The 25,568-nt window shown below is 40.7% G+C and overlaps 1 protein-coding gene across 2 annotated transcripts in view; it reads right to left on the bottom strand.

Annotated features, from left to right (window-relative positions):
• The window catches only part of SNX14 (sorting nexin 14), an 87,928-nt gene extending 64,958 nt beyond the window's left edge, over positions 1 to 22,970 (bottom strand). Inside the window, exon 1 of one of the 2 annotated variants that reach the window (XM_080805588.1) lies at positions 22,661 to 22,970. In XM_080805588.1, the coding sequence (XP_080661714.1) occupies positions 22,661 to 22,860 (200 nt within the window). In that variant the 5' untranslated portion in view covers positions 22,861 to 22,970. The remainder of the gene's footprint in view (positions 1 to 22,660) is intronic. The other variant, XM_080805589.1, reaches the window with a different exon arrangement.
• Between the last annotated feature and the right edge of the window lie 2,598 nt (positions 22,971 to 25,568).

Genomic DNA, 25,568 nt, shown 5'->3' with positions numbered 1-25,568 from the left:
CCTTGAGGATTCTGATGGATTCCTGTCTCATGTTGAGGTCTCTTATCCATTTCGAGTTTATCTTTGTGTACGGTGAAAGAGAATGGTCGAGTTTCATTCTACTACATATAGCTGTCCAGTTTTCCCAGCACCATTTATTGAAGAGACTGTCTTTTTTCCACTGGATATTTTTTCCTGTTTTGTCAAAGATTATTTGACCATAGAGTTGAGGGTCCATATCTGGGCTCCCTACTCTGTTCCACTGGTCCATATGTCTGTTTTTATGCCAGTACCATGCTGTCTTGATGATCACAGCTTTGTAGTAAAACTTGAAATCAGGTAACGTGATGCCACCAGTTTTATTTTTGTTTTTCAACATTTCCTTAGCAATTCGGGGTATCTTCTGATTCCATACAAATTTTAGGATTATTTGCTCCAGCTCTTTGAAAAATACCGGTGGAATTTTGATCGGAATTGCATTAAAAGTATAGATTGCTCTGGGCAGTATAGACATTTTAACAATGTTTATTCTTCCGATCCAAGAGCATGGAATGGTCTTCCATCTTTTTGTGTCTTCTTCAATTTCTTTTAGGAGTGTTCTGTAGTTCCTCGAGTACAGATCTTTAACCTCTTTGGTTAGGTTTATTCCAAGGTATCTTATGGTTCTTGGTGCTATAGTAAATGGAAATGATTCTCTAATTTGCCTTTCTATATTTTCATAGTTAGTGTATAAGAAAGCCACTGATTTCTGGACATTGACTTTGTATCCTGCCACATTACTGAATTGCTCTATGAGTTCTAGCAGTTTGGGGGTGGAGTCTTTCGGGTTTCCCATATAAAGAATCATGTCATCTGCGAAGAGAGAGAGTTTGACTTCTTCATTGCCAATTTGGATACCTTTTATTTCTCTTTGTTGTCTGATTGCTGTTGCTAGGACTTCTAATACTATGTTGAACAAGGGTGGTGAGAGTGGGCATCCTTGTCGTGTTCCTGATCTCAACGGGAAGGCTGCAAGCTTTTTCCCATTGAGGATGATATTTGCTATGGGTCTTTCATAGATAGATTTGATGAAGTTCAGGAATGTTCCCTCTATCCCTATACTTTGAAGCGTTTTAATCAGGAACGGATGCTGGATTTTGTCAAAAGCTTTCTCTGCATCAATTGAGAGGACCATGTGGTTCTTCTCTCTTCTCTTATTGATTTGTTCTATCACATTGATTGATTTGCGAATGTTGAACCATCCTTGTAACCCAGGGATGAATCCCACCTGGTCATGGTGGATAAGCTTTTTAATGTGCTGTTGGATCCTGTTTGCTAGGATCTTGTTGAGAATCTTGGCATCCATATTCATCAGTGATATTGTTCTGAAATTCTCCTTTTTGGTGTGGTCTTTGCCTGGTTTGGGGATCAGGGGAATGCTGGCTTCATAAAAAGAGTCTGGAAGTTTTCCTTCTGCTTCAATTTTTTGAAACAGCTTCAGGAGAATAGGTGTTATTTCTTCTTTGAAAGTTTGATAGAATTCCCCCAGGGAATCTGTCGGGTCCTGGGCTCTTGTTTTTTGGGAGGTTTTTGATCACTGCTTCAATCTCGTTACTAAATATCGGTCTATTCAGGTTGTCAATTTCTTCCTGGTTCAATTTTGGGAGTTTATAGTTTTCCAGGAATGCATCCATTTCATCTAGGTTGCTTAGCTTATTGGCATATAACTGTTGATAATAACTTCTGATGATTGTTTCTACTTCCTTGGTGTTAGTTGTGATCTCTCCCTCTTCATTCATAATTTTATTAATTTGGGCTTTCTCTCTTTTCTTTTGGATTAGTGTGGCCAATGGTTTATCGATCTTATTGATTCTTTCAAAAAACCAGCTTCTAGTTTCATTGATATGTTCTACTGTATCTCTGGTTTCTACCTCATTGATCTCTGCTCTAATCTTGATTATTTCCCTTCTTACATGTGGAGTTGGTTTGATTTGTTGTTGATTCTCCAGTTCTTTAAGGTGTAGAGACAGCTGGTGTATTCTGGATTTTCAATTTTTTTGAGGGAGGCTTGGATGGCTATGAATTTCCCCCTTAGGACCGCCTTTGCTGTATCCCATAGGTTTTGGAGTGAAGTGTCTTCGTTCTCATTGGTTTCCATAAATTGTTTAAGTTCTTCTTTGATCTCCTGGTTGATCCAAGCATTCTTAAGCAAGGTGGTCTTTAGCTTCCAGGTATTTGAGTTCCTTCTGAACTTTTCCTTGTGATTGAGCTCCAGTTTCAAAGCACTGTGACCTGAGAATATGCAGGGAATAATCTCAGTCTTTTGGTATCAGTTGAGTCCTGATTTGTGACCCAGTATGTGGTCTACTCTGGAGAAGGTTCCATGTGCACTTGAGAAGAATGAGTATTCTGTTGTTTTAGGGTGGAATGTTCTGTATATATCTATGAGGTCCATCTGGTCCACCATGTCATTCAATGCTCTTGTTTCTTTATTGATTTTCTGCTTCGATGATCTGTCTATTTCTGAGAGAGGCATGTTAAAACCTCCTACTATTAATGTATTCATATCAATATGACTCTTTATCTTGATTAATAGTTTTCTTATGTAATTGGCTGCTCCCATATTGGGGGCGTAGATATTTACAATTGTTAGATCATCTTGGTGGATAGTCCCTTTAAGAATTATGTAGTGTCCTTCTGTATCTCTGACTACAGTCTTTAGTTTAAAATCTAATTTATCTGATATGAGAATCGCTACCCCGGCCTTCTTTTGAGGCCCATTGGCATGAAAGATGCTTCTCCATCCCTTCACTTTCAGTCTGGGTGTATCCTTAGGTTCAAAATGGGTCTCTTGTAGACAACATATGGATGGGTCCTGTCGTTTTATCCAATCTGCAACCCTGTGTCGTTTTACGGGCGCATTTAGGCCATTCACATTGAGAGTGATTATTGAGAGATACGTTTTTATTGACATCGTGTTACCTTTGAAGTCTTTCTTTCTGTCGATTGTCTCTATTTTTCTGTTCAATGCTATTCTTAGGATTTTTCCTCTTTTATAGAACCCCCCTTAATATTTCCTGAAGTGTCGGCTTGGTGGTTGCATAGTCTTTTAAGCCTTGAGGGTCTTGGAAACTCTTTATCTCTCCATCCATTTTGAATGTCAGTCTTGCTGGATAAAGTATTCTTGGCTGCATGTTCTTCTCATTTAGTGCCCTGAATATATCTTGCCAGCCCTTTCTGGCTTGCCAGGTTTCTGTGGACAGGTCTGACGTTATTCTGATGGGCTTTCCTCTGTACGTAAGGAGCTTCTTTATCCTAGCGGCATTGTATAATTGTATCTACAATTATGATTCCTCAATTTTACTATGAGGTGCCTGGATGTTTTTTTGGAATTTATAATCTTGGGGGGAGACTATTCTGCCTCTAGTACAAGAACACTTGTTCCATTCGCGAGACTGGGAAATTTTTCATGAAGAACTTGTTCCACTATATCTTCTAGACTTCTTTCTTTCTCCTCCCCTTCAGGGATTCCAATAATTCTGACACTGGAACGTTTCATGGCATCATTTATTTCCCTGATTCTGTTTTCGTGGCTTCTAAGCTGTTTGTTCCAGGCTTCCTCCTGATCCTTTCTCTCTATCTGTTTGTCCTCCAGATCACTAATTCTATCTTCTGTCTCAGTTACCGTAGCTTTTAGAGAATTTAGATTAGATTGGAACTCATTGAGAGCATTGTGAACCTCATCCCTGGTGGCCTTCAGCTCTGCCCTAACATTATGAACATCATCCCTGGTGGCTTTCAATTCTGCCTTAATCAATTCTGTTTGGTCATCCATGGCTTTCTCCAACCTAGCTTTGTCTGGATAATTGTTAGCCTGAATTCTCTTTCTGACATATTGTCTATGTTGATAGCCGTTAGCTCTGTTGCAGAAGGCCCATCCTCTGTATTTTTCTTCTGTTGGGGATTCCTCCTCCTAGTCATTTTGGTGAGAGATGACTGGACAGGTGTAGCTAGATGTATCGACCGTGGTGCAGTCAAGGTGCACCCTGGAACGCTTCTGAGCACTCAGGATTCCCCACCCAAACGAGAGAAAAAAGGAAAGAAAAAGAAAAAAGAGAGAGAGAGACAGGAAAAAAAGGCAAGATAAAAGAGAAGGTTCAGCCCAAATGGGCCCCAGGGTAAGATTTATGACGTATACAAACAAAAACAGACAAACAAAAAGACTGATAAAAGTATATGACGAGAGAAAATATATATATATATATATAAGCAAAAAAATAAGAACCTCGTCAAAAAGAACCCCAAGTATAAGATTTATATACTATCAGGACAAACATAAATATACAGAGACACTGGCAGAAGAAAAAGATGGGAGCATGGTTATAGATTCTCAGTGTGGGCAAGGAAGGTTATTTTGATTCTTCCTGGATGTATCTTGATATCTTTGTTAAAGGACTCAACTTTCCTAAGATAAAGGGGGATTAAAAATTGGTTTACCTATAGGGGTAGCACTGATTGGAGAAAGGGGGTTACCTTGAAGTTTAACTCTATATGAATATTAGAAAATAAAAATAAAAAAGGAATAAATTGAACTAAAATTTTTTTTAAAAAATTAAAAAAATAAAAAAGCAAAAGAAAAACACATGTGTATGTATCAAAAAATTCAGGTTAGAAGTTTATTATGGAATTTGATGTACTGGACATCTCACTGTGATGGTAAATAGGTTAAAAAATTATCTATATAAAAAAAGAAAAAAAAATGAACCAGAATAGTGGGAATGAGTTAAAAGTAAAAGTTGTATCTATGAAGTAGTGGTGGTGGTTCTCTTGTAGTCTTTTTTTTTTTTTTCTTTCCTGATTTGTTTTCTGGGGGAGGGGGCTGCCACGTGGGTTTTCAGTCAATGATGTTCCCTGAGTTAAGTCCTCCAGCCCCCCTCAAGGGGGTGGACTCTGAGGAAAACAGTTTTTTCAGGCTTTTGTTCTCTGGAGGTTTTTATGTTTGTTCACTTCTTTTCTCTCGCCTTGACAGCTTTTGATGGTTTTTGGAGGTTTAGAGGAAAACAAACTGCACCCCGACCTCCCTCTCAGAGAGAAGCCTCAGTCTGCTCCCCTGCAGGTGCTGCAGCCCCCTGGCCGCTGGCAGAGCAGGTTCTGAGTCGCGGTCCCTGGAGACGCAGGATCTCCTGCTTGTACAGGATCTCCTGCTTGTATGCAAAACCACGGCAGCGGCGGCTGTCTGAGCGGCTCCAGACCGCCAGAGAGGTTCCAAGCAGCGATTGCACACTAAGATTTTCCCGCTGGCCGGGGCTGGGAGTGCCTGGTCTTTCCAGGTCTAAGAGCACTGGGCTTGCACGCACCTCTCCCAGGGGAGGGTGTGGGGCGTGGGCGTCTCCGGCTCTAGCACGGCGTGGGTCCCAGAACACCAGGCTGGGCGTTCGTGCACCTCTCTCAGGGGAGGGTGAGGCATGCGCGCATCTCAGGCTGATAGCAAGGTGCACGTTCTGCTGTCCGGCATAGCTCCCAGCCCCTCACGGGAGCCAGACTCCACTCGTTCTTGGGCGCGCTGGCGGCTCAGGGACCAAGACCTGGTTTCTCCGCCGCACTCTCTCTGGCTCAGAGCCAGGGGAGGCTGTCCTGGGTCCGGGGACTTAAGCCCCTGTCCCTAGCCGCCACGATTCCCACAATTTCGCCCTGCGATCCTTTGCTCTTTTGAGTGCTTTCAACCAGACTCCAAGTTAATGCTGGTCCCCAGACGCATGGCACTCTCGTATTGGGGTATTATTTTCCAATCGGTCGCCTCTGGTGGCTCCCTCCCCCTTCCGATATCAGTCCGACGTTCCCACTCCACTTTACCTGCCCACTGGCGTCTTCTGCCCCCCACAGAGATCCAGACGTGTATAATTCTGATCTCAGGCTGATTTCATGGGTGATCGGAGTTTTTTGGTAGGTAATCAGCTCACTTTAGGGTACAGGTTGAAAAGGCGCCTCCTCCTACTTCCCTGCCATCTTGTCTCCCCTCCTGATTATCTTTCATTAAATAAAAAAAATTAATACTGAGTGCCCATTATCTTGTGCCACCCAGTAACAGGCTGTGGGGATACAGTCAGGAACAGCACTGCCATGATCTCTATATGCACAGAAAACATGGTCTGATAGGTAAGTAAATGGGACAACACAGTGTGAGCATGTGTACTATATTAAGACAGAGAAAGCAATACATGATAAGGGAACACCTCAGGCAGAATATACAACCCAAATTTAAAAGGAAAGAAAATCTTTTTTCAAAGAAAGCAACTCTATAGAAAAACTTAAAAGAGTAAGTAGGAGAAATCCAAAAGAAGAGAATGGGGTACAGAAATGAGGAACTACGGAAGAGGCAGAGGAATTCAAACTTCGGAAAACTACACAAACTAAGATCTGAGCACAGCTCGAAGGAAGAACTGGCTTTAAGATGAAGCTTTAAATTTAAAAAAAAAAAAAAAAAAAACAAACCCACAGGCAGAAGCCAGATAATATGGCGTCATAAAATAAGTCATGTTAACATGTCTCAATACAGGCAGTCCTCATATTGCACAGTCCTGATAAGCATAAATTTCCATTACCATGATTTTGTGAAACACCAGTCCCCCAACAACACAGTTTAAATTCCAATTACCACATTATGTTTATTAACTAGTAACTATATGAAGCACAAACTTTGGTGCTAGTTCTTCCATTCACAAATCACTATGTAGTGAGAAGAGAATGAAGCCAGTCCACAGAAAGAGAAAAAAGGAAGTGAAGAACTTATCGGTTGTATTTTAAATCCAGGTTCTACAGGTCTCTGAGGCCTAGCTACACTCCTGTTCCTTCTACACTTAAATAACGTTCCAATAATTCCACTCTTTGCCAATATAGTGTGAGTTTAGTTTCTGTCATCTACCACTTAAAGTCTTGAGTAATACCCTGAAGCAATGAAGAATTTTTAAGATTTTAAGAATTTTAGAAGTTTTAAGGGGAGTGGTATTGCTAGACTTTATAATCAAAGGACCACTCGGGCCACAATATAGAGAATAGCCTAAACTGGAAACATGCAGGCTAATTAGAAAGCTGAAAAAAATCTACAGGAGTCAAAGATAGCTTATATAGAGAAGAGACTTAGAGATAAAAAAGCTGATAGTCTTGAAAACATTTAGGAGGAAGAATTAAGAGGACTAAGTTGTTGATTAATGTGAGCAGAAGGGATAGGTAAAAAATCACTTCTCTTTGGACATGCTAAATTTCAAGTATCTTAAAACATGGCATGCAGCGGGGGCACCTGGGTAGGTCAGCTGGTTGAGCATCTGACTCCTGATTTCAGCTCAGCTCATGGTCTCAGGCTCCTGGGATTGAGCCCAGGATCTTCACTCAGTGTCTGCTGAGACTCTCTCTCCCTCCCTCTCCTTCTGCCCATTCTCACACTCACTCTTTCTCTCTCTAAAATAAATAAATCTTAATAAAAACAACAGAGCAAGTAGAAAAATTTCATGAGCAGTTAAATATTGGGTAGTTTAAATCTCTGCAGAGAATATGAGGTAAGGAAAAGAATTTGGGGATTATCACATAAAGATCATTGAAATCATGGGAATAAATGAAATGACCAGGGAGGAGCTGCAGAATGACAAAAAAAGAGACATTTAGGAAACAAGCAGAGCAAGAGAAATCTAGTAATTAGAAGAGCTAGGGGGTGGGAGGACCAAAAAAAACAAGAATCAAGTCATAGGGGCGGGGTGCCTGGGTGGCTTAGATGGTTAAACGTCTGCCTTCAGCTCAGGTCATGATCCCAGGGTCTTGGGATAGAGCCCCGCATGAGACTCCCTGCTCAGTGGAGAGTTGGCTTACCCCTCTCCCTCTGCCCACGCGAAACCCCCACCCGCCATGTGCACATTGGCTCTCTATCTCAAATAAATAAATAAAATTACAAAGAAAAAGAATCAAGTCATAAAGGCTGTTAAGGTTAAAAAAATTCAACAAGCATGAAGTAGTTAACATGATCATTTTTAAATTTAAGTGAAAGAATGAGAAGTTTTAGCAACAAAAAAAGGCACTGATGAACTGACAAAAGCAGTTTTAGTAGAATGCCAATGGAATGCAGTGGATTGAAGAGTGAACTGAAAATAAAAAAGTGAAATTGGGGGATGCCTAGGTGGCTCAGTCAGTTAAGCATCTGATTCTTGGTTTCAGCTCAAGTCATGGTCTCAGGGTCATGAAATCCAGCCCCCGTGTCAGGCTTTTGCACTCAGCAGGGAGTCTGCCTGAGATTCTCTTTCCCTCTCTCTGCCCCTCCCCCACTAAAAGAAGTAAATTGGTAATATGGATAATTCTCTTTTTAAAGGAACAACAGGCTAAGGTGGTGGCTGGAGGGAGATAATGACTGAAAATGTTTAGTAAAACCTAATCATATTTAAATATTGACAGCATAGAATGAGATAAGAGAAAAAGACATAGGAGAGAAGAGCTAAGTTGAGTTAATAATGTCCTAGAGAAGTTAGCAGTAGTTGGGATTCAAAGCCTAAAAGGAGAAATAGCTATAAGAGCTGGAGATATCTCTTCCCAAATACCAGAGAGAAAGAATACATGGATGAGAATGCACTTAAGCTGTAGATTCAGTAGTGAGGATTAAAAGCAATATGATGTCCTTTATGTGAAATGGGAGATGCTGAAAGAGAAAGGCAAAAGGGAAAGATCAGAGTTCTAGCAGACTGGGCAAGTTCTGAAAGAGCCACTGGGCACACGCAATGAGAAGGCTATTCTGAGGAACTGCTGGGAAGTTAAATTTACAGGTTTGGGATTTTCTCTAGCAGCATTCAGTAACCAAGATATAAACACTGAAAAACCAAGCAGCAGCACTGATCCAAGATTTCAATTTTGTCAGGTTAGTGTGACAGAAAGGAGTTAAGGATACTGGCAACAGAGTAGCTGAAGTGATGGACCGTGGATTCTAAACTAGACCAACTCCAAACTGCATAGGTAAGTGACAACAGAAGAGAAGAAATAGAAAGCAAAGGAGTCAGGAGGCTGAGAAGTCAAGGAGCAGGTACAGTGTGACTGACTGAATGAAAGAAGCAGATGGTCAGCAAGTATGATACTTGCTTTCTAAGATTTCAGAGGTCGAGCTCTTTCTGGTGATAACAAGGGCCACCATATGTTGATCCAAGTGGGAGGCTAAAGAGGAATCACCTCACAACAGACTATTTGGTGGGTTACTCACACAAGCACTGAAGTCACCTAGAATAGTGACAGGATTTAAAATGGAGAGGAAGGCTATAAACCATAAAACAAAGTCATCTATAAACGAGCACAAATAACCTGGAGAGTGATATCAATAAGGAAACAGACAAATGGCATATGTTCCAAAGGAGTAAGAGACTTCTGCTTCCTTGACAGAATGACTGGTACTAGACTTGCCTTCCCACCATAAACAACTATAAAACAGGACAAACAGGACAAAACATACGCAGTGGGATGCTTGGGTGGCTCAGCCTATTAAGCAGCTGCCTTTGGCTCAGGTCATGATCCTAAGGTCCTGGCATCGAGTCCAGCACTGGGCTCCTTGCTCAGTGGGAAGCCTGCTTCTCCCTCTGCCTGCTGCTCCCCTGCTTGTGCTCACACTCTTTCTGATTAAAAAAAAAAAAAAAAAATACACACACACACACACACACACACACACACACACACATATATATATATATATGGTAACTATTTCCAGGCAGTACAAGATGAATATCCTTAAGAGAAAGGAAACACACAAGTGAGTTCCACATCTATCCCAGTTCTCTGACTGAGGACAATTTATCAAGTGCAGTATGGAATAGAAAGGATTACAGAAGACCTGGAAGTTCAGAATTGGGAAATATACAGCACCAAGTAGTAAGAAGAGGTGAAACGAAGATGCATGATTAGAAGTGCTTACCTATTATAGAAAGTACAGACAGTGATCAAGTAAATATAAAGGCTGTGAGACAAAGGCTGAGGCCCCAAACCAGATGAATTGCCTGGTCTTAATACTGCCTGCAGAATAAAATAAAACCCCTTAAAGATTTTTACAGTCTCTTTCAATCTGGCCCCAGTTCACTTTTCTACTTTCTTTCACTTTTCTTATTTCTTCCCATTCCTTCCTTCCCCCCACCCCGGTAACCTCTACACCCAACATGGGACATGGGGCTTGAACTCACAACTTGCATGCTCTACTGACTAAGCCAGCCAGGTACCCCTCTTCTCATTCCTGTATACAAAGCTTCACTCCACCCAAAACAGCATACTTGACATCAAGTTTTGTTTTGTTTTTTAAAGATTTTATTTATTTATTTGACAGAGATCACAAGCAGTCAGAGAGGGAAGGGGGGGGGCGGGGAGCAGGCTCCCCGCTGAGCAGAAAGCCCCATGTGGGGCTCGATCCCAGGACCCTGGGATCATGACCCGAACTGAAGGCAGAGGCTTTAACCCACTGAGCCACCCAGGCGCCCCTGACATCAAGCTTTAAAAAAAAAAAATCTTATACTTGGAAACTAACTCAAATTATAGAGGTATTTCAGAGAGGAAATTATCAAATTCTTGTTCACAGCTGCTTACCAAACATCATTTTGACCCAGACAGTCATGACTCAGAATTCAGAATTTTTAGAATTTTTGAACAGTTATATAATACACATTTCATATATAATTTAACACTCCCAATGAGATCTAATGCAGTACTCCATCATTAGATATTAATATTTCTGCAGCAAAACATAAAAGCAATAAGAAAGAAATAAGTCAGAAATAAAGACTATAAATCAGGGCACCTGGGTGGCTCAGTCAGTTAAGCATCTGCCTTCGGCTCAGGTCATGACCTCAGGGCCCCACATCAGGCTCCCTGCTCAGTGGGGAGCCTGCTTCTCCCTCTCCCTTTGCCTCCCACTCCTTCTGCTTGTTCTCTCTCACTCTCTCTCTCTGTGTCAAATAAATAAAACCTCAAAATAAAAAGACAAGACTAGGGGTGCCTGGGTGGCTCAGTGGGTTAAAGCCTCTGCCTTCGGCTCAGGTCATGATCCCAGGGTCCTGGGATCGAGCCCCGCATCGGGCTCTCTGCTCAGCGGGGAGCCTGCTTCTTCCTCTCTCTCTCTCCCTGCCTCCCTCTCTGCCTACTTATGATCTCTGTCTGTCAAATAAATAAATAAATACATAAATAAATAAAGACAAGACTAAATAAATAGAAGACTAAATAGTCTCATGTCTGTTCAGATCAGGTTTTGTCATCAAATGTAATTGGTACAAACTTAGGGTTAAAATTACTTCTTCAGGGCGCCTGGGTGGCTCAGTGGGTTAAAGCCGCTGCCTTCGGCTCAGGTCATGATCCCAGCGTCCTGGGATCGAGCCCCGCATCGGGCTCTCTGCTCAGCAGGGAGCCTGCTTCCTCCCTTCTCTCTCTGCCTGCCTCTCTGCCTACTTGTGATTTGTCTGTCAAATAAATAAATAAAATCTTTAAAATTACTTCTTCACAGAGCTTTTGATTTCAGAATTACAGATTAGGAATTGTAGACCTGCAGATAAAATGACAGTCAGATTTTAGACTGAATGACAATAAATACTACATGCAATATGTGTGGGCATTAACTAAAGCAAGCAATAACTAAGGTATTATTTAAGAAGAAAATCTATATCCTTAAATGCATTAATCCAGTAGTTCTCAACCAAGGGTATTTTGCCCCCCAGGGGGCATCTGGCAGTATATGCAGACATTTTTGATTGTCTGAACTGTGGAGAAGGGGAAAGGGAAGGTGCACTATTGACATCAGGTGGCTAGAGACCAAGATTGCTGCTAAATATCCTACAATGCACAGGTCAACCCCTCACAACAAAAAATTATCTAGCCCAAATTATCAATAGTGCTGAGGTTGAGAAACCCTGCATCAATCAGAGACAAATATTAAAACCAACAAGCTAAGCATTCAGAAAGTTGGGGGGAAAAAACAGGATCCAAACACATAAAAAGGAAGGAAACAATAAAGAGAAGAACAGAAATCAAGAAAGCAGACAACAACGACATGAGGAAATAACAAAATATAAGCTTAGTTTTTGAGAAATTAATAAAATAAGCAAAACTCTAATTCGATTTATCTTCTTTTCCAACTTGAGCTGTATTTTACCGTAACTAAAGGGACCTAACAAGTGAAGTAAAGCAATTCTAGAAGGAAAAATAGTGGAGAGAGAAAGAGAGAGAGAGAGAGAGAAAATTCAAATTTTAAAATATACAAGGAATGGAAAAAATGAGAAAATCAGCATGTTGCAACCTATAATGATATAACTCATTCACGGAATAATAAATGGTAAAACCAAAGAAGTTTATGGGGCAAAGTATTAGTTGTCACTACCCAAATCCACAAAAAGTGAGGCAACTCCATCTTACGTGGAGTTATCCTCTCATGTGATATAATTCTTACACACACAAAAAGATCTAAATCTAATCAAATTTATAAATCTAACACCTTGTCTACAAAAAATATGCAGGTAAGAATAAAAAAAAAAACAAGATACCATAAGGAACCTAACAGCAAAAGTATGAACAAATGACCCAGTTTCTTCAAGTCAGTGGTGGGGAGAGGGGAGAGAAGCAGGTAAGGAGGAATGTTCTAGATCCAGGTAAACAAACTATGGCTTGTGGGCCAAACGCCACCCGCTTTGGTATGGCTCCCAAGCTAAGTGAAGTTTTTACAATTTTTTTAATGATCCTTTGAAAAGAAAAGAAAAAAAAAGAATATGGGACAGAAACCTGATGCAGCCCAAAAGTCTAAAACATTTACTATCTGACACTTCACAGAAAAATTTTGCCAACTCTTATTGTTAATTATAAGAGATTTACAAAAGCTTAAGAGATGTAGCTCTTACAATGAGCGGACCTATTTTAGATCCTGAGTAGTATAGATACACTACCAATTTTTATGCAGTTAGGAAAATTTGATTATGGACTTACATGATATTAACCAACTAGTGTTAATTTTTTAAGGTTATGGTTTTGTGTAGAAGTGATTTTTAAAATGAAGGAAACTAGATATTTTTCAAATATGCAAAATATTGATGGTTGTTGAGACTAAGTGATGGGTGCTTGGAAGCGCCTTGTACTCTTTTTTCTATGTATGCTTGGAAATTTTCAAAATCAAAAGCTAATAAAAAAGACATAGTTTCAGCAAGACAGATCAAGGAATAAAACAAAAAGAGAATACAAATACACAAAATACTGAATGAAAAAAATAATGAGAGCTAAAACTGAAATGAAAAATTAAAACTGTGAACAACTATGTTCATAAACTGGATAACCTATATGACAAATTTTTGGAAATAGACAAAAATGCTAGAAATTAGTAAGTGCAGAACTAGATAACTTATATAAACGAGTTATCATTACTGTAATTAAAATAGTAATCAGAGACCTGGCTGAAAAAAAGAAAAAAAAAAAAAAAAGACCCTGACAAACGGTAATGAGACAGATAATCCCTATTCTATATACATGACTTCAGGGGAAAGAAAAAAAAAATGAGAAAAAGCTACTAATTTAAAAAGACTAATATAATTTTAATTCCCAAATCAGACAAAGACAATATAAGAAAATCATCAGGTCTATTTTACTTACCAAATACTAAGAGTAAAATATTAGTTAACTAAAACTAGCAGTATATCATAAAATAAAGAATAATATATCACAAGAAAGGCATGTTTTTAAATAGCCTTTCTTGTGATGTTTTAAATTATCTTTAAATCTATACCATCAATAGTAAAGGAAAAAAAAATCAAAATAATGATACCTCTTGATCTAACAAGTTCACAGGGAACAGAAAGGGAAAAAACATATCCACAACACTATAGGGATGCAGTCAACAAGAGCCAGACTATAAAAAACTCCACAAAACTAAGCCCCAATTTCTTCAACAATAAATTGAAAGGTTAAAAAAAGTGGGATTATGGGGAGGGGAGGGATCTTTCAAATTAAAAGATCACATTTGGATCTTAATTTGATTAACTGTAAAAAGCTGTTTACAAATAAGATTCATTATGGATGGAGCAATAGAAACATCATAAAGTATGTGAAGATATAGTAAAATGTTAATAGTAAAATCTAAGCAGTACATGACTGGTCATTTATTGTAAATTCATACATTGCTGTATGCTTAAATTTTTTATCATAAAATGATAATTTTATAATTATAATAATATATATATTAATATATATTATATATAATATATTATATATAATAATATAATATTATTATAATTATAATTTTTATAATGAATTCTAGCAAGTTCAGGGAAATCTGACCACTGGACATTTGATGATAAGAAATTATTTTTTTTTTAATGTGAAGTGGTATTATGGTTATGTAAGAAAAAAAGGACTTACCTGCTAAGAGACACACTGAAATTTTTTTTTAAAGATTTTATTTACTTATTTGTCAGAGAGAGAGCACAGCTGGGGGAGCAGCAGGCAGAAGGAGAAGGAGAAGCAGGCTCCTCTCTGAGCAAGGAACCTGATGAGGGATTTGATCCCAGTACCTTGGGATCATGACCTGAGCTAAAGGCAGACATTTAAAAGACTGAGTCACTGAGGTTTCCCAAATACTGAAATTTTTAATGTTTATAGATAAAATACATCATCTGGGATTTGCTTCAAAATAATTGTAGGGGGCTGATATCTGACTTGAGCTGATAGTTTTTTAAGCTTAGTGACAGACACTTAACGGGTTTCATTATACAATTCTATTCTTATTTTATGTATGTTTAAAATATTCCATAATAAACTTTTTTTAAATGAAAAAAGGCACTTAAAAAAACACAAGAACAGGTCTGAATGGAGAGATTATGTTCACGGATGAAACCTTTAAAAAGAGCCAACATATAAATTCTACCCAGATTAATTCACAAAGTAATAATACCGTGGTGGTATTAAATATGACTGCAAATTCTTTAACACTCTTCACATCAAAAACAGGAATTTAATTTTCTTCCCCCTGAATAGGGGTTAGCCTTAATAACACTACAGCTAAGAGAATGTAGCAGAAATGAAGATGCCTAACTTCCAAAACTAGGTCAAAAAGCCGTAAGATATGGCTTCCGGCAGGCTGTCTTTCTCAGGATGTCCACCTGTGTAAGCCAGCACCACTTTGGGGGAAAAGCCACAGGTAAAAGCCATATGTACAGGTTCTGGCCTATAGTCTTGCTGAGATCACAGCCAAAAACCAGCATCAACTGTGACATACATTAATGAACAAGCCAAGAATTACTATTCTAGCCCCTGTTTTCATGGTGCCCAGCTGATGATGCACAGTGAATAGAGATTAGCCATACTGACCAACTTGCCCAAATTACAGTTCTGTGTGCAAATTAGATGTTGCTAACCTAAACCACAAATTTAGGGATGGTTTGTTAGGTGACAATATATAAACAAAACAGAAACTACAATCAAAATTCCAGCTCAGGATGCCTGGGTGGCTCAGTTGGTTAAAGGGCTGCCTTCGCCTCAGGTCATGTTCCCAGGGTCCTGGGATCGAGCCCTGCATAGGACTCCTTGCTCAGTGGAGAGCCTGCTTCTCCCTCTCCCTCTGCCTGCTGCTTTGCCTACTTGTGCTCTCTCCCTCTCTCTCAAATAAATAAATAAAATCTTAAAAAAAAAATCCAATTCAATCTTTAGAGAAATTTGACATATTCATTCTAAAATGTATAGGGAAAATAAAGTTTTCCTTATTTTTAGATTTATTTACTTACTTGAGAGAGAGAGAGAGAGAGAGCACGCATACACAAACACAAAGAGGGAGAGGGAGAAGCAGACTGCCCGTTGATCAGGGAGCCTGATTCGGGGCTCAATCCTAGGATGCTGGGATCATGAAGCTACTGAGCCACCCAGGTGTCCCGAAAATAAAGGTTTAAAAAGAGCTGACCAACTTTGCAAAAGAAGCGCCAAGAGTGAGAACTTGTCCTCGCAGATAGAAAACCACACTGTGAAATGTAACACTATTGTTTAAAAAAAAAAAAAAATCTGGTACTGTTATAGGAAGAGAAAAATAAACAGAAGAAACAGAGCTTAGAAGCTTGGAAACAAAATATATGACATCCTGGAATCTGCCTGCCTGCGTTCAAATTCTGACCATGACACAATGCAAATTACCTTCTCTGAGTCTTGTTTGGTCTTCTATAAAATGAGATAATAAAATACCTAATTCAAAGTTGTTACGATGATTAAATAAGACCACAACAGTGCTTAGACTAGCCTATAATATACTAAGTTATAAATGTATGTAAGCCAGTTGTTGTAATTTAAAAAATAAAGAACCATCAATGAAGTAAAAAGACAACCTATGGATGAAATGGGGGAAAAAACTGCAAACCATGTATGAGATAAGGAGTTAATATCCAAAACACATAAAGAATTCATTCAACCCAGGGCAATCTTGCACTTCCAATAGGAAGAAGCCTACTTCACTACTCCAACAAGGGGAAGCAATGTTTCTTGCACAGCAACAAGCCCAGCCAATAAGAATATACCATAACTCAAGCAATGAGAAACCACCACCATCCTTCACTCTCCCTTTCTTCCAATGGACTTTTATTCAAAGCAGACCCTCCCATCTTCCTCTTTTCTCTGTTAAATTACATTCCTCTCCTTTGATCTTCAGGCTTGTCTCTGGTTTCCCATAGCAATTGCCATGGCTTTGGTATTCCTGAACATACCCACTTTGCTGGTTAAAAACAAAAAGTGTGCAGAAGACCTAAATACACATTTCTCCAAAGAAGTTATATGAAATACCAACAGGTACATGAAAAGATGTTCAACATCATCAATAGTCATTAGGGAGATGCAAATTAAAACCACAATGAGATATCACCTCACCCCTGTTAGAATGGCCATCATCAAAGAGACAAGAGATAGCTGTGCCGGGGTGGCTCAGTTGGTTAAACCTCTGCCTGCGGCTTAAGTCATGACCCCAGGATCGAGCCCTGCATCAGGCTCCCTGCTCAGCAGAGAACCTGCTTCTCCCTCTCCCTGCTGCTCCCTCTGCTAGTGCTCTCTCTCTCTCTCTCTATCTCTGTCAAATAAATAAATTAAATATTTCAAAAATATTAAATATTTTTTTAAAAGACAGGAAATAACAAATGCTGGTATGGATGTGGAGAAAAGAGAACCCTTTTGTGCGATTGGTGGGAATGTGAACTGACAGAGCCACTATGGAAACGGTCTGAAGAATTTCCAGAAAGTTAAAAATAAAACTACTATATAATTCAGGAATTCCACTTCTGGAAAAATATCCAAAGGAAACAAAAACACTAACTCAAAAAGATGTCTGCACCCCCATGTTCACAGTAACATTATTTACAACAGCCAAAATACGGAAACAACCTAAGTGTCCATCAACAAATGAACAAAAGGGGCGCCTGGGTGGCTCAGTGGGTTAGGCCTTTGCCTTCAGCTCAGGTAATGATCCCAGGGTCCTGGGATCTGCCTGCATCTGGCTCTCTGCTCATCGGGGAGCTCAGCGGGGAGCCTGCTTCCCCCGTCTCTCTCTGCCTGCCTTTCTGACTACTTGTGATCTCTGTCAAATAAATAAATAAAATCTTAAAAAAAAAAAAAAGACAAAACAAATGAACAAAGAAGCCGTGGTGTGTATACACACACACACAAACCATAAAAAATGAGGAAATCCTATCATTTGGGACAACATGGATGGACCTTAGAGGCATATGCTAAGCATTATGCTAAGTGAAATAAACAGAGAAAAGAAAAATAGTGTATGATCTCACTTTTATATAAAATATTACGGAAAAAAACTCACAGAAAAAGATCAGACTTGTGGTTACAAGAGGTGGAGCATAGGTGAGAGGAAATTGCAGGAAGGTGGTCAAGGTACAAACTTCCAAGAAGATAAATAAGTACTAGGGATGTAATGTACAACACGATGACTATAGCTAACAATTAAGCTACAATTAACTAATTAAAACTACAACAAGGGGCGTCTGGGTGGCTCAGTGGGTTAAAGCCTCTGCCTTCCGCTCAGATCATGATCTCAGGGGATCGAGCCCCGCATAGGGCTCTCTGCTAAGCAGGGAGCCTGCTTCCTGCCCGCCCCCCTGGCCTGCCTCTCTGCCTACTTGTGATCTCTGTCCGTCAAATAAATAAATAAAATCTTTAATTAATTAATTAATTAAAACTACAACGAGCTACCACTATTTATTCACTAAAATGACTAAATTAAACCTACAGGCAATATCAGATGGAATAGCCAAATGCTTTGGCAGGAGTGTAAATTAGTACAATCACTTTGGAAAACTATCTGGCAGTATCTACTTAAGTTAAACAAACACATACACTATGACTAAGTATTTCCATCCATGGGTATCTACCCAAAAGAAATAAGTCTATCAAAAGAAATATATATAAGAATATTCATAGCAGCATTATTCATAGCAGCTAAAAACTGTAAACAAGTCAAAGGCCCTTCAACAGAAGAATGGATAAACGAAGTATATCATATTCCCAGTGGAATACTGCACAATAACAAAAGAGACTGAAGTACTGGCATACACAACAATACAGACAAATCTCAAAAGAGTTGAGAGAAAGAAACCAGATACAAGGGAACCATATAATTCCATTTATATGAAATTCAAAAACAAGCAAAACTGATCAATGGTGACTGAGGTTACTGACAAGGAAGTCTACTGGAGTGCTAGAATAAATGAGACAAAAATAACGGAACATTTAATAAAAGTAAGTTCTATGTCCAGAGCATCATTTGAAACACTTTTGATGTATTAACCCTTTAATCATCAAAATAATCATATAATGTAGATACTAGTATTACCCGCATTTAAAGATGAGGGCACTCATCTGTAACAGATCAATGTTAGATCACTTATCCAAAGCCACATAACTGATTAATGGGGAAGGCAGAATCAAATTCTTACATTGAAGCTCAGATTCAAAACTTTCAACCACAATAATCAGTTGCCTCAATAATCAAAGAAAACTCCTAAGAAAAAAACCTGGGTCAAACAAAACACTTACAAAATGTCAGTTAGCTATTATTACTATTACCATTACTATCACTAGCATGCAACTTAAAATACTGATTGTAACACGCAAATATTCAACACTACTACTGGTAAATATAATTGCATCTGTGTTCCTAGCTTTTCCTAAAAATACTGTAAAAGCGTTACCACAAACAATTTGAAATATATAAAGTATGTTACTCTATTCCTCTCACAAATCATTTATAATAGCCAAAATTATAGCTATTTATCTTTCCACAGATAAGATTCATAATCTTGGGGCACCCACGTGGCTCAGTCAGTTAAGCATCTGCCTTCAGCTCAGGACACCATCCCAGGGTCCTGGGATTGAGCCCTGCATTGGGCTTCCTAGTCAGTAGGGAGGAGACTTCTCCCTCTCCTCCCCACTCTGGCTCGCTCTTGTTCTCTCTCTCTCTATCTCTGTTGCTATCTCTTTCTCTCTCAAATAAATAAATAAGATCTTTTAAAAAAAAAGATTCATGATCTTAATTCATAGTGAAAGAAATATTTATATACTAAATAATACCTTGAAAGATCTTTAGGATTTAAAGTTTCAAGACTATAAGAGAAAAAATTAATTTCAGGGGTACCTGGCTGGCTCAGTCAATAGAGCATGTGACTCCTGACCTCAGGGTCATGAGCTCAAGTGTAGAGCCTACTTAAAATAAAATTTAAAAAAAATTTTTTAAAATAATTCTAAGTTTAACCATATAGAAGGAAAGCTCCAAACCTCCATACTAACCAGTAAAGATTTTAAACTGAAAATTTCTTTTTATTTTTTTTTTTAAGATTTTGTTTATTTATTTGACAGACAGAGATCACAAGTAGGCAAAGAGGTATGGGGGCGGGGGGGTGGAATGCAGGCTCCCTGCTGAACAGAGAGCCTGATGCGGGGCTCGCTCTCAGGACCTTGGGATCATGACCTGAGCCAAAGGCAGAGACTTTAACCCACTGAACCACCCAGGCGCCCCTGAAAATTTCTTTTTAAGTTATTTCTAAAAACTAACTGGTGAAATGCCTGTGTAGAAGTCATTTACTTCAAGAGTTTTTTTAAAGTAAATCTCTATACCCAATGTGGGGTTCAAACTCACAATGTCAAGATCAAGAGTCGCATGTTCTTCTGAGTCAGCCAGTAGCCCCAAGAAATCACTTATTGATGGTATGCATTAAGTCTATCTTCTCTTATCTAATTTCATCATTATACCCCTAATATTTTTATTTTTTATATTATATATTTTTTAATTTCTTTTTTTTTTTAAGATTTTATTTATTTGACAGATCACAATAGGCAGAGAGGCAGGCAGAGAGAGAGAGGAGGAAGCAGGCTCCCTGCTGAGCAGATAGCCCAATGCAGGGCTTGATCCCAGAACCCTGGGATCATGACCTGAGCTGAAGGCAGAGGCTTTAACCCACTGAGCCACCCAGGCGCCCCTATTTTTTAAATTTCTGAATAGATGTACCTCATATTCCTCATTCCCAGAAGGGTCCACATTTTCTTGTAAAACAACCTTCCAGAGCTAGGCAAAGCATACATAAACATACGTCTTGGTATGTACATATGAATCTACACACATATTCTAAAGAAAATCACATAATATGCTGAAAAGCACACTATATACTGTCTCGCACCTTCCAAAAGCTTTTTCCTAGAAAAAGAACACTTAAACATTTATTTTATTTTTAAGTAGACTCTACCCCCAATGTGGGGCTTGAACTCATGACTCTGAGATCAAGGGTCCCATGCTCTACCAACCGAGCCAGCCAGGCAGCAAAGAGTACCTAACCATTCTTTTAGTCAATATAATTATATCATGTTTAAGGTCACTTTTTGCTGCTTTCAACAGTAACAACGGAAAATACCAAAAAACGTATGCAAAAACAATTTCACTCATAAATTCAACCAATCAGAGATAACATTTATGTATTATACCCTTCTTTCTTTGTATAATACAAAGATACAGGGTAGAGATCAGATGGTATGACTTAATAACAACAAAGAACACTCAATGCTATAATTAAGCAGACGACCTCAGAAATCTAGTTCAAGCTGATCTTGCATGTCCTACCTTGGGCACCTAAACTGATCCACCTACCAAAAGAGATAGATTAAGAGATAGGGTAATTCCTGGACAAAACTTACTAATTACAAAATATTCACCTATCTCTCATACTAAAGCTATTCATCTAGCTTAGAATACCTTCCAGATGACAGAAAGCAAGTAAGTATTTAATAATTCATTTGAATCTGTTAAGGATTCCTCTTCCTCCATATTCCTAAAATCAAACATCTATCACAATCAAAGCACATTTTCCAGTAAAATATCAATTGCTATTTAAACCTAGTATATTAACCCAGTCAATTAACAAGAAAGCAAAATGGGTAGGGACAAATTTCAGCTCCAACAGTCACAGCAAGTGGTTAGAGCAAAATTAAATCACCAAATTCCCAGCGAATGCTTTCCCATTCCTATTCTTAGGGATCAACTACCCAAAATGAAGAACAAAGATGGTTTCAAGTTCAAAACATCAGAAAAAAATATCACGTAGATGCTGCTGCTAACAAGTGTCTCAAGTCTTCTTTCCACCAAGAGCAAATCTGGAAATAATTTGACGCAAAAGATCTCCTCTACTAACCGATTTCATCGTTACCATCTCGGGAAATAGCTAATTGAAGGAAATCAAATTTATTTCAGGGAAAGAAACTTCCCATTTCAAAATGTCAACGGAATTTATCAATTTCAACTTTCAATCTTCCCTTTTGTAATATTCTAGAGATATTGAGGCAGGTACTATTTTGCTTTCCGACTTCAACAAATCTTTACGATCATCCATTTTAACCAGCCACCCTTTGGGGAAAACTTCGGGTACAAGGCTGTTTGTGAGGCCTTCGGCTGAAGACGGTGTGCGCGTGTGTGCTTCAGCTGTAAGACTGTGTGCGTGTGTGCACGCACCCTTCAGCTGTAAGACTGTGCGTGTGCGCCCTTCGGCGCTAAGTGTCTGGGTGTGCGTCTGGGCGTGCTCCAGCTGTTAAGGCTGTGCGTGTTTGTGCGCGCAATGCGGCTATAAAACTCTATGAGCACCCTTTGGCTGTAAGCTGTGCGTGTGTGCGCGCGCGCGCGCGCGCGCGCGCCCGCACGCCCTACGGCTGTAAGACCGTGAGTGTGGATGTGCGCCCTTAGCTGTAAGGCTAAGCATGCCTGTGTGTGCGCATGCGTGTGCTGAGAGCTAGGGGAGTCGGCCTGAAACCGCGGCTGCTACAAGACCTGGAACCCTCCTTCGTCAGCTGACTGGACCGCCCCTGCAAGGTCTCAAATTGGGACGCACATACAGATTTCACGCCTCTGAAAAACAGCGATGATGCAGCACCAGGTTTTGAGGAACAGGTGAAAAGTAGGTAAGAATAGGGGCCAGGTGTCTCAGGAGACCGGCCTCAGCAAAGGGGGCACTGGAACACATCCCACCCGGCAGGCATTTCCGGCCCCGGACGCTCCGCCCAGCTCCCCGAGGCCGCTGTTCCCAAGGCCTTGAAGCTGGCCGCAAGCGCCACAGTTGCGCAGCCCAGGCGGCCTCCACACAGTGAAATAACACGGGCCCCCGTCCGCAGCCCCGCAGAGTAGCCGCCCGCCAGACCCGCGCTGCGACGTTACCTGTTGAGGAGCAAGGAGGCGACGCTAAGGCAGAGCAGCAGGAAGCAGAACAGCGGGTACTGGCGGCAGATCTCGCGTCCCACGTCCAGCCGCAGCCGCTGCTTCAGCTTCTCCCCCATCGCCCGCACCCAGGACACCATCTCCGTTAGCGTGGCTGAAGCTCCGCTACAGATTGAGACCGAGGTCGAGGCGACCCCCATCAACCTCTCGGGTCTCCGCCTCCACCCGGCCAAGCGGCTACCCACACAGCCGCCGACCGGCGGACCTTCCGCCGGCTGCAGTCGCCCAAGGCCCCGCCCAAGGCCCGACCGCGCGTGCGCGGCCTCCGCCCCCCGCCCCTCCTGCCGCCGGCCGGCGGGACTGCCGCACGACGTGCCCGAGGTCGTCACCCGGCGCAAGACCCGGCACGTCTCCCCATCTCCGCCTTCTTGGAGAGGGCAGCGCGCCGTCTCCCACGAAGGGCAGGATTCCCCTAGCGAGTGGCCTTTTCCGGAAATCGGGGGAAAGCTGCAGTAGCCAGTAACCGCCTGGATCACGGAGGAGAGAAAGAAGTTTGTGCCGAAGCACGGGAGAAACTACAGCCCCGCGCAGCCGCCGTGCCCTGCCTGCGGGACCTCCTGAGCTCGCGGGGCCCGCTGGGGACTGTAGTTTTTGTGACGCGAGCCGGCGGAGGGATGGAGTGGGTGGTCTTGGTCCTCGCCACTCTCCACGCCTCCTCGACGTAGGCTTTGTTCCGGATGGGGACAGGTCGAGCTTTTTGCGACGCCCAAGGGAGAGAAAGTTGGGGGGAGCGGAGACGACTCTGAGTCCTTATTTGGCGAGGGGTGTGAGGGGGCGGTGGGTGAGTAAAACAGCCCTGGAATACGGGAGTCAAACCCACGGGCCGCCACCCCTGCGGGCGCATATTCTACACGTTCACGGGCAAGGTAGTGCTCAGGCCACCACGGCCTCGCGGGCCTAATCAAAATCCTAGCGTTTGGATGAGGCAACTCGGCAAGTTAGGCTAAATCCCTCTTGTCTCCTGGAGCTTTCGCTTAAATCTTCCCATTTCTGATCTTTCAATTTACTATTTTACGCTACTCTGAGAAATGCAGGAAGACATCGTAGTCTGTAAAATTTATTTAGGCGGCGCGCTAAACTTTCATATAAACGTCACACCTCATGATATAGGTGCTCTTATTTTTCCCATTTCACAGGTTACTGAGACGGAAAAGAACCTGCTCAGAATCCTACAGCTAGCAAAACCGGGATTTGAAGTAGTTCTAATCCCAGAACCGGCACGTCATATTTTTTTTTCCTTAGGATCTTACCCTCCAAACTGCAAAGACAGATATGTTCAGAAATTTTATATATATATACATATATATATATATCTCATATATATCTCTTGAACATGCACCTTATGGTGCATGTTCGATTTCATGAATATTTGCCCATGTTATTATGAATACACTGATCATCTTTAATGATGCATTATTTTCCTTAAGAATGTGCCATCTTTAGTCTATTAGTGCTATTTAATCTCATTGACATTATGATTATTACCATTTTGTATCATAAATTTATACACATCTCTATTTTTTTTAGGATCAACATCAGTACAGTTGCTTGATCAAAGGGTAAGAACATGATACATAATGGGGTACCTGTGTGTCTTAGTCACTTAAGCATCTGCCTTTGGCTCAGGTCATGATCCCAGGGTCCTCTGATGGAGCCCCACCTCTGGTGCTCTGCTCAGCCAGGAGTTTGCTTCTCTCTCCCCCTCTGCTCCTCCCCCTGCTTGTGCTCTCTCTCTCAAATAAATACAATCTTTAAAAAAAAAAAAAAAAAAAAAAACCAACATGATACATACTGTCAAATTTCTTCCTAGAATGGTTTAACAATTCCAGGGTGGTATATAACATTTCACTGGTCCTCATCATTAGGTACTGTCTAAACTAACATCACAAATATACTCCTGCTGTACCATTTCTGATTAAACTATTTAAAATACTATCTAACACCACTGGAAAACTTAGTGCTTTTTTTAATGTTTTAAGGAACACAAACACTTTGTATATTCATTTCACTTTAGCAGTCTTTTTTAAATTGTCTTTGAATTAATCTAGAACCCCATGTTTATATGAACATTCTAGGGTACACTATAACAGGTGTATGTTGAATTAATCTACATGTATCAAAGACCCACTATGTACTTCAGTAATACTATGGCAAGTTACTTTATTAAATTTTTCTGTGAAGTTATATTGCCAATTCTTTTTAAACATTTTATTTCCCTAAAGTCTTGTTCTGAAATTGCTGTTCAGCTTTGCACTGAGAACCAATACATTTCAAAGATAAAATGTTCAGGGGTGCCTGGGTGGTTTGCTTGGTTGGGCGTCTGCCTTTGGCTTGTGTCATGGTCCCAGGGTCCTGGGATCAAGCCCATGTTGTCAAGCTCCCTGCTCAGCAGGGAGCCTGCTTCTCCCTCTCCCTCTGCCCTTCCCCCTCACCCCCATCCTGCTCACGCGCACTCTCTCTCTCTCTCTGAAATAAAATCTTTTTTAAGGGGCGCCTGGGTGGCTCAGTGGTTTAAAGCCTCTGCCTTCGGCTCGGGTCATGATCTCAGGGTCCTGGGATCGAGCCCCACATCGGGCTCTCTGCTTGGCGGGGAGCCTGCTTCCTCCTCTCTCCCTCTCTCCCTCTCTGCTGCCTCTCTGCCTACTTGTGATCTCTGTCTGTCAAATAAATAAATAAAATCTTAAAAAAAAAAAAAATTTTTTTAAGATTTTATTTATTTATTTGACAGAGATCACAAGTAGGCAGAGAGCCAGGTGGGGCGGCGGGGAAGCAGGCTCCCTCCTAAGCAGAGAGTCTGATGTGGGATTCAATTCCAGGACCCTGAGATCATGACCTGAGCAGAAGGCAG

This window comes from Martes martes, assembly GCF_963455335.1.
Source record: "Martes martes genome assembly, chromosome: 6".
Taxonomy (NCBI): Eukaryota; Metazoa; Chordata; class Mammalia; order Carnivora; family Mustelidae; genus Martes; species Martes martes.
This window is presented reverse-complemented; position numbering and strand designations above follow the sequence as displayed.